Consider the following 9,669-nt stretch of genomic DNA (forward strand, 5'->3'; position numbering starts at 1 on the left):
GTCTGAAGCATCCTCAAAAAATGCTATCTGAACAGGATGAGTTTCTTCAATGGCCCATTGCAAGAGTGGAGTGTCCCTGATGGGCCCTCAGCACATAGCTGCTTAGCCCTGATGTAAATCTATCTGGCAGAATACAACACATAGCCAATATTCATAACTTCAGATACAAAGATGATACATGCTTATAAACAGGATAATCATACTTGGCAAACTTTTTTCCATTGATACCTTACATGACATTCTTTGTGCAAGATTTATGGAAATTGTATAACAGTGTTAACAACAGTAAAATAAATAGCCACCTTTCTTATATGCAGCATCATAGATCTGAATCTCAGTGGTGGCACTTCATTCAGTTATGCAAATCAGATAATTGTCACTGAATCTTTGCCTATGTCTTCTTTATAGCATGGACTAAGAATTGCTGAATTTAAGAATCCAGCCATCTACAAGCCATTTCTTATTGGTGTGGCACTGATGTTCTTCCAGCAAGTAACAGGGATTAATGCAATTATGTTTTATGCAGAAACTATCTTTGAAGAAGCTAATTTTAAGGTAAACCTTGTTCACTTCCATCTTTCTAAAATATAACAGATAAATGCAGTTTAGCCGGATGCACCAAACAGAAACCATATATGAATTTTGTGAATCTGTTGGAGTGATTAGAAAAATGTTAAGTCTCTGTACCAGTTCGTGGTTTTGTTTGTATGTAGGCATCGGACTGTCCTTGTTCGGCTGGTTATTTAGTATTAATAGTTTCTTCAAGAAAAATAATATATATTAGGCTGCTGGTCAGCAATTTTGCCTCCATTTCCGGGAAATGTAGTATAAGCTGCCAGAAACCCACTGGTATGGTCATAGGTCCACGCAGAATCTCTCTGGCCATGGTTACTGTTGTGTGCTTCAGAGGAAGTAAAATTCCTGTGTTAGGTGAAAGCTAAAGTACAGCTATGGAGAGGAATAATTGCTGGCATGGATCTCTAAAGAAAGATCAGGACATTTTACTAGTCATAATTAAATGCTATTTTTAAGTTAATACATCATGCAAAGTGCTTCTGTCTGGTGTCAGTTTTCAGTTTAACCGACAAAGATATGCTCTGTATGTTAGAATCAAACTATTTAAAAATACAGACTTTTTTCCCATCAACTTCTTTCATGCATTCATCCTCCACTGCCTCAGTTTTCCTTGTGTTTCTTGCATAATCTCCAGGTCATCCACAGGTATGGCAGTGACAGAGTCTTGTGAGAGAATTAACTGCTAATAACAATCTTGTGTTAGTTTTCTGAATGAAATGAATAAAATTGAGCCTTTGTGTATATTAATAAGAGCAGTGGTTGTGAACTGGGCATCTGAAGTTCTATCCCTGACATTCTTGTTACCTGCTTCTGACTTTTCCAAAGTCATGTAATGGAACCATAATGTTATCATCCATGGCTACCTCGGAAATTCTCATCTGCACAGTATGGCCATTCAGAACCTTATGGTAGCAGGATGATATACAGCAGCAGTGGCCAATCTTATTGACCCGCCGAGCTGCATATGACAATCGTCAGACATTCAAGAGCTGGGGTGCGTCTGTCAGTGCTCAGGGCTTCTGTCCTGCAGGGAGGGGGCGCCTCTGGGCTTCAGATGAAGCACCGAGCCCCAGCTGATGCATCCCAATGGGTTGAAGCCCCAAGACTCCCCTCCCTGCTGGGTATGTAGAGAAGGTGGGTGGTCATGCAAGGCTCTGCAAGCCACAGTTTAACTGTAAAAGAGAATTGCAGAATTTTGTAGAATATTTAATTTTGATGCAGAAAACCCCCCCCCCCCCGGAGTAACTTACCTGGTGAGGCTTAATGCTTGAAAAGCATTTTGAGATCCTCATATGAAAAGTATGTTAGTTAATACAGAGATCAGACCAAGATATCAATACTGCATACAAATCAGCAATACAAAATATGCTATTTCTTTTCTGCCTGCAGCATTACTGGAAAATCCTAATCACTTACTGAACACCATGACATTGCTTCTACAGATTTCTTTTTTCTCTTACTTTCAGGACAGCAGAATGGCCTCTGTTGTTGTGGGTTCCATACAAGTGTTTTTCACAGCTGTGGCTGCACTTATTATAGATAAAACTGGGCGAAAAGTACTGCTTTCTATTTCAGGTAAAAAAACCCCAAAACCTCTATCTTAAAATATAAAACACATGAAATGAGATGGCTGGTTTGAATCAATGCAAATGGACGAGGGAACGTCTAGACACTAGTCTGTCTTCTCCAAACCATACTTAAGAATCTGTCTCTTTGGAGAATGTGACTGAAGGAGCTAAAGACCTAGGTCCAGACTTCTCCAGTGTCCTGCATCTTTTTGTCTCTGGTTTGTGCCCTTAACTTCCACTGTTTCCTACATTGTAGGAATCCTGCTTCCATGTTGCCAGTTAATAACTGAGAACTTAAGATCCAGAAGCAATACAATGAGTTCTAAACACTTTGTGAGGCCTTTTTATGTAAAGGCTGGGACAATGAAGAAAGTGTCTTTCATCATGCAAAAACTTGCCTGCATTTTAACATTCCAAACTTGGGTCAGATATGCAAAAGCTTAAAGATAGTTTCTGTTGGTAAATGTCCTCTTTTTAAGAACAATGTTTGTAATACCAAAATTATCCTTGCTAGCCTACTGCATGAAGGTTTGTAATTATGCAGTGAACTAGTTTATTTTAAAACTTAGCTTGAAACTTCTGTAGACTTAGGCTGGTGATTTAGAAGAACAGTTGTGATCAACTTATACACTGCACTGGAGAGTTATTCTTTCTTTCTGGGCCAGCTCTCATCACTCTTGCCTTCTTCCCTTTTTAAGATTTAAAAGATAATTATTATAATCTCTCATTTCAGATAATGCAAGGGAGAGATCTTTCCAAAGAAGCAGTTTGCTTTCTTAGTTACATTAAAATACCATTGTCTTCTGAAATTAGTGAACATTTCTTGTTTACTTGTGCCTATTTCACAAGTAGGTTTGGTAGTATCAATTATATCAAGCAGGATTCAAACATGCATATATGTATACAGTATATTTGAATCCTGTAATTGTATGTATATTCACAGTGATTGCTGAGGTGGTTGTAATTCTAGGTACTGGTACTTTTTGTGTGTGGTGTGGTGTGTGTTTTTTTTTTTTTTTTTTTTTTTTGGTGATCTCTGACCTGAGTCAGCCTGTACCAAATAGTTCCAGAGGTAGTTTCTAAGGATGCTATTCTTATACAGTCATTGTGGGCAAAGCACAAATGTGAGGAACTTCCATAAGAGGCTTGTTGTTTTTTTTGTATTTAATTTACCAATTCTGGTCTCTCAGATACAAATCTTTTCCAAGTGGCAATAAATCTGCAGTTGGTTGTTCTTCACTTTTGCAGGGGTCATAATGGCTATCAGCACTGCAGCATTTGGGTTGTACTGTAAAGTGGTCCTTCCAAACCCTAGGAATTCATCACAACCTGACTTACTGACTACACCAAATTTGGTATCTGCAGGAGCAGAAAACAACCTAGCATGGTTGGCTGTAGTGAGCTTGGGGCTGTTCATCACTGGTGAGTGGTCTGCCATTGTAATCAGGGGCTATGAAAAAAAAAATTGTCAGCAACTATAAAAACACTGGAGACAGGACTACTGTATACCTCGGAAGTTCTCAAGTATGGCCTTACAATAGTACTGATCACCTGTGACCTCTGTTGACTCAGCTAAAAGTGTGAGAGCACAACACTTCTTGGGGATCAAGATATAAGACTCTGCTTCTGCAGTCTGTACTTCACTCAGCAGGGACTCCTGCAGGGGCGTAGGATATTGATTAATCAGCCTGGACCACATTCTTAGAAATTGCACTTAAATATGTTTGGGGGCTTTTTGGGGTTTTTTTTATGCTATGAATCTGGGTTTTATTAGAAGAAAGTGACCTTTCTAACTAAAATTTTGAAAGAGACACAGTGGCATAAGGGGATCGTTGAGCAGTGTAACGTTTAGAGATTACAGCTGAGCAGCAACTGAACTAGCAAAAAGGCAAAGGTCCTTAAGTTTAGGAAACTAGTTTTCCATTCCCATAGTTATTTTTAACATGCTTTGTGCCTTTGCTTATGCTGCTTGATAGTGATCCTACATATTATTTATTATTATTATTATTATTTTTACTCTGTTTGCAACCGGTAACAAGTATTTTTTTTTTCTTCCTGCACCAGTCAAAGTGAGGTAACTTTAGTTAGTGCAGGGCAACTGAAGTTAAAAATGCAGATTTAGTTTGAACAAACCTCCACTTCAGAGAGAGGAAGCAAAAAAACCCAAACAAAAAACCCTCTCATTTATCTCAGCATGTTATCAGATGCTGGGGTTAATAATTTTGGGGGTGTTGTTGCAACAAGTATGTACCAGGTTTGGAGTGTGCATTTTGTTACTTTCTAAGTGAAATGTTCCCTGTACAGCAGTCTGACAGGACAGTAGATAGAGTATGGGTAGAATTAACACTTATCACAGAACAGGCTTTGGCATTATTCACAACTTGCTTCTTTAAATGCAAAACAAGTTTACTCTTTCACCTTTATTTTCAATTTCAGGTTTTGCCCTTGGTTGGGGTCCCATTCCATGGTTGGTGATGTCTGAAATATTCCCACTTAAAGCTAGAGGGATTTCCAGCGGTGCCTGTGTCTTAACAAACTGGTTTATGGCTTTTTTAATAACCAAGGAATTTCATGATCTTACCGTAAGCACCATGTAACCCCAATTATGAATCTTACCCCTTATGATTGATGGTGAAAGTTGATAAACGATGCTGTTGGCAAATCACTAAGCTATGCTCTTCCCTGGTAATGTGGTATTGCAAGTAGTCCTATGCAGCTTTGTTTTTTCTAATAATTTTCTTTTTCTTTCAGGGCTTCCTGACTTCCTATGGCACTTTCTGGCTTTTCTCTGTCCTCTGTATCCTAAATGTAATTTTTACTGTCCTGTATGTGCCTGAAACAAAAGGAAGGACTTTGGAACAAATAGAGGCTCACTTTCGAAGAGTACCTGCGACCTGAGGTTCTTTACCTGTAGGAAAGTTTCCTATTAGGTTATTGTTCGTGTTATTGCCTAAATTTTTCCAAGAAAGATCCTCTGGATTAGTAGGCTGCACGTGAATTTGTGATGTGTTTACACTTAGTTTAAATCAACTTTTAATCAATATTGTTAACTTTGGCAAAAATCTGAATTGCACTATATGGAGAACCAAAACATTGTTCTCACATGCTGTACACATTCAGCTTCTTTCAGGTTTACAAAGTAGCAGTTGCTGCTAATTCACTGTGATATGTGAGTTATTCTCTCCATTTCCCAGTCTTGGACCTTCATTTGGGCTGTCCCTGTTTCTCTTTCTAATGTTCCCTTTACCTACTGTAGATTAGTTATGAACAACTGCTTTTAATGGATTAGCTGGTATGCTATTCATTCTCTCTCTTATTACATGAGCCAGTCCTGTGTGTTTATGAATTGGAAGGAATCCCTTCTTCCCTGGCCCTGTGCTGGTGTTCAGCACAGTATGTAGTACAAATGAAACCTGTTTATTGTCTGAACTGCATTAATTTCATATCCTATTTTAGTTCTTCCACTGTCTTCATCTGTGCTTGTATGGGTAGTGGCCTGACTACTGAACAAAAGCCAGGCCCTTGGTGAGTACAACAGTCCTGCAATTAATGCACTAGCCATCAGCCCTCTTCCAGTGTTTTATGCCTGATAACTCGCTGAACACCCTCTAAGAGCCCTAACTTCAGGAAAGGGTTTGAGCACCGCAGGGAAAAATATCATGATATTTAGTTGTAATCTTTTGGGAAAACCAGAGCATTTTAAAATTTCAAATAAGTACCTTCAGAGGTGGTAACACTTGACAATGGAAGGTGTGTTGCTTCTGCTCAGTAGGTAGGGGGAGGGGCTTCATCCCTGGGACCTTCACCCAGGTTACACAGCCCTTCAGCATTTGGTGGGGCTGCACCATCTGGGACCAGACAACAGTTCTCTCTGTCCCAGGATCTCATCCCCCCCAAGGAATGTCTTGCCATTGACCATTACCTTCCTCTCCCACTGGGGATCCTAGGGGCCTGAACCCAAGAGCCTCCACACAGCCATATAGGTTGGGGTCAGGAGGGGGAGCCTGTCCACCACCCCACCCATCTGGCTGATGGCATCTATGGCCTTGGGACCCAGCAAGGGAGTTAGACACCAGGGCTCTTCCGCAGAGTGCCCCTGGTTCACATCGCCAGCCTGCTTAAAGGCAGTGAGGTGGGCATCCACATCCCCCCGCTCCTTAACCAGGGGCAGCAATTTATATAGAGGTTCCCTGTGGAATTGGCACCCTGCGGTCTATCCCTACTCACCCCTGCGAGGTCCCCTGTGCCTCTCCGCTCGCCAGTTCATGCTGCTGCTGCTTCTCCTGCAGCTCTTTCTTGGGCTCTCGCTGTCTCTCACAGTCCTCTCGGACTCAGCTCCAATTCCATCAGTCTCCGATTCTCTGACGGGGAACCCGATCGTGAAGACCCCCATCTGGTTGGGGACAGGAGTCTTAGGGATACCTGGCTACCACTCCAGCGGCTACCACTCCAGCTGCTCCCAGATCCTGCTGTAGCCCCATTTGGGTCAGAAATCTGTTTCTTAGAGCAGTCATCATCCTCCAGATGCACAATTAGCTGTGCTTTGCTGAACTTTCCAATGCGCAACCCTCTCTTCTTGCACAGGATTACAATGTCCTTAAGGAGACGGTGATAGGCCATCACTTCACTGTTCCCAAGTTGCTGTGGACTCTCAGGCCTGTGTGCTCTCAGCTCCCCATGGTTTTCCGGGAGAACCCCTAGTGTGCCAGCCCTTCTCAAGGTCACCACCTCTTTGCCAGGGTCGTACTGCAGCCTCCTCTGCCCTTTGGACCGCTCGCTGCAATCCCCAGGGGAACCCTGTTACTGCAAAAGTCCTTCTCTCTCCCAGGGCCAAGCCGCAGGCTCCTCCGCGCTGAGACTGCTCACCGCAGTCCCCAGGGGGACCCCATTACTGCACAGTCCTTTTCGCTGGTTACACACTCAGAGGGGTTAAGCATAGCTCCTCCGCCCCCCCGAAACTACTCCTCTCTAAGCCTTAAGCATGCCTGGTCCTCATCAATCCCCCTTCATTTTACTGCTCCCCAGTCACTTACTGGAGGAAGCACCGTCCACGGGGTGCAGTACATCCCACGGCTACCACCACTTGTCACGGAGTCCCCAAGTGATGCTCTGGAACTGCTCCCTGTGAAGCCAGTCAGGACTCGGGGGGAGCCTCCTCTCTGTGAGCAGACTGTCTTCAGGGCAAAAAGCTCACACGGCTTCCACTTTCCTGGGTGTGACTTCGGAGCATTCAGCATCCCCTGCCCCTCTGTGCGCTTCCCACAGCGAATCCACCCAGGTGGGGTCCTGGGGAAGCCAGAGGGTCCTGTACTCCAACTTTGCAGTCAGATGTGACTCTTAGCCAGCCAGTAAAACAGAGGTTTATTAGATGACAGGAACATGGTCTAAAACAGATCTTGTAGGTACAGAGAAAAGGACCCCTCAGCCAGGTCCATTTTGGGGGGTAGTGAGCCAGACAACCATGTCTGCACTTCACTCCCCATCCCCAGCCAGCCCAAAACTGACTTGCTCTCCACCCTCTCCCCCTCTGGGCTTTGTCCCTTTCCCAGGCCAGGAGGTCACCTGATTCCTTTGTTTTCCAACCCTTTAGCTATCACCTTGCAGGGAGGAAGGCCCCAGGCCATCAGTTGCCAGGAGACAGAGTGTTGGCCATTTGTGTACACTGGCCCTTTGCTCTGCAACAATTACACCCCCTTATCCCACCACCTAGAGACTTAAGAAGTGCACAGGGGAAACTGAGGCACCCCTACAGTATTCAGAGGAAACATTAAGAACAGTCCCACTTCACCCACAAACAGTTGTGGTTCACAGTGATGGTCATCTCGTGGAAATATCTCCTTTTTCACTGACTAATTTTCAAAAGAAGGCCAAGAAGAAAATTTCATAGTAGCGTCCATATTCCATAACTACATTTTAAGAAATATATTAACAATTCTCTAATCAGATGTACTTACAAGTAGAATCTCAGTGGGAGTTATTTAACCATTCAAACAGTCTTATAAAAGCCTGAGATAGACAGCCAGATAGAAATGACACTGAAGAGGCCTTTACTCATTGGTAGGACAGATTAGAGTAGCTAGATGGAGGGACACAGAAGTAGCCCTAATGCCACTTTTGCTCCAGATGTAGAGTGACTGTGGTATAAAATGAAAAAAACTTCAACATCTCTGTTAAGTATTAGGCCTATTTTATAAATGGGAAAACTGGAGGCACACAAAGGTTACTGGACTTGTTCATTGTCACACAGTGAATCTGTGTTCAAACCAGGAATAGACCTCAGCCCTCCCTGTCCTGTGCTCAAATGATGCCATCTCTAAAATTTTTCAGCTGGAGAAAAAAAATTGCAGTGGTCTCAAGGCAGTAGGTTCTGCCTGTATCTTATTCACACCATGGAGATCAGGGGTGGATGGGACTTAATGGGATAGGAGATAATTCAGTATCTTTCTTTGCCTTAAATGAGGTCATCACGCTACTGTCCCAGATCTATACTACCCATGCTTCCCACGTGACTGCTGCACAGAAATGCCTTCAAAGATCAGGTGTGTTGCACCTGTCAGCCTCTGCTTCAAACACACTTATTTAACTTCACCCCTTCCCTTTTCCTTTTAAACATACAGTCCCTGTCAGAGCAGAAACCTAGTTTTCCTTCTGAAACCATGAAAGCATTAAAGGCACAGAATGTTCATATACTTAAGTTGCAAACAAATGTTGCATATGCAGGCCCCCTAGTATACATGGGTGGCAAGAAATTTAAGACCATGGGGGGGAACGATGGCTGAATATTGAGTAGGTGGACAGGCCCTATTTCTGATCCAGGCAGATAAGCTGGCCTCATCTCTGTTTAACTATTTCCCAAAAATAAAAGTACGTTTCCCTTTGCTATGGCAATACAAATAATATAACAGTTTCACCAGCATGTCATGGCTGTATATAGCTAACAAAAGCCAAAACTAGTGCTACTATCTACAAATTTCACCTTTATAAGACTATTAGAAATATTAACTTTTGAGTGAAGAGTTGCTATTACATGAGCTATTAGGGCCCCATTGGCACTGTACAAACTGAGGTAGACATAGTCCCTTCCCCATAGTTCAGGATTCCACCTAGAGGAAGTATTCAGGTTGTTACATAGTGTTAAGCACACATTGCAGCATTATTCTAGAGTCAGTCTAATAAATAAAATGTATGCACCAATTTTCTCCTTCAAGCACTTTTCGTAATTTTAAAAACACATATTAACCCAGCGCAATAAATCCATTTTAAACAGGTCTTAAAAACACAGCGCTTGGAGAACTTCCAACCCAACCCACATCTAGGAGCTCAAAGGCGCCATAATGGGCAATGTTTCTGTACCTGCACCTGGAAAAGCATGGGAGAACAGGCATGTATTTTCAGTGAATAACTTAATTAAAAGGTAAAGGACCCAGTTCTCCTTTCATTAACACCAGTGTAACTCTACTGACTTAAAGGGCATTACACTGGTACAAATTAGGCGTAACTGAGAGGAGGGTCAGGCTGAAAAGGC

The 9,669-nt window shown here is 42.6% G+C and overlaps 1 protein-coding gene across 7 annotated transcripts in view; it reads left to right on the plus strand.

Moving 5' to 3' along the window:
* SLC2A8 (solute carrier family 2 member 8) overlaps positions 1–9,338 on the plus strand; it is a 92,216-nt gene extending 82,878 nt beyond the window's left edge. For all 7 annotated transcript variants that reach the window (XM_073314505.1, XM_073314508.1, XM_073314507.1 and 4 more), the window contains 5 exons: positions 409–555; positions 2,043–2,151; positions 3,393–3,566; positions 4,581–4,726; positions 4,896–9,338. In XM_073314505.1, coding sequence (XP_073170606.1) covers positions 409–555; positions 2,043–2,151; positions 3,393–3,566; positions 4,581–4,726; positions 4,896–5,042 — 723 coding nt within the window. In that variant the 3' untranslated portion in view covers positions 5,043–9,338. The remainder of the gene's footprint in view (positions 1–408; positions 556–2,042; positions 2,152–3,392; positions 3,567–4,580; positions 4,727–4,895) is intronic.
* The last annotated feature ends 331 nt before the right edge of the window (positions 9,339–9,669 follow it).

This window comes from Lepidochelys kempii, chromosome 16 (assembly GCF_965140265.1).
Source record: "Lepidochelys kempii isolate rLepKem1 chromosome 16, rLepKem1.hap2, whole genome shotgun sequence".
Lineage (NCBI taxonomy): Eukaryota > Metazoa > Chordata > Testudines > Cheloniidae > Lepidochelys > Lepidochelys kempii.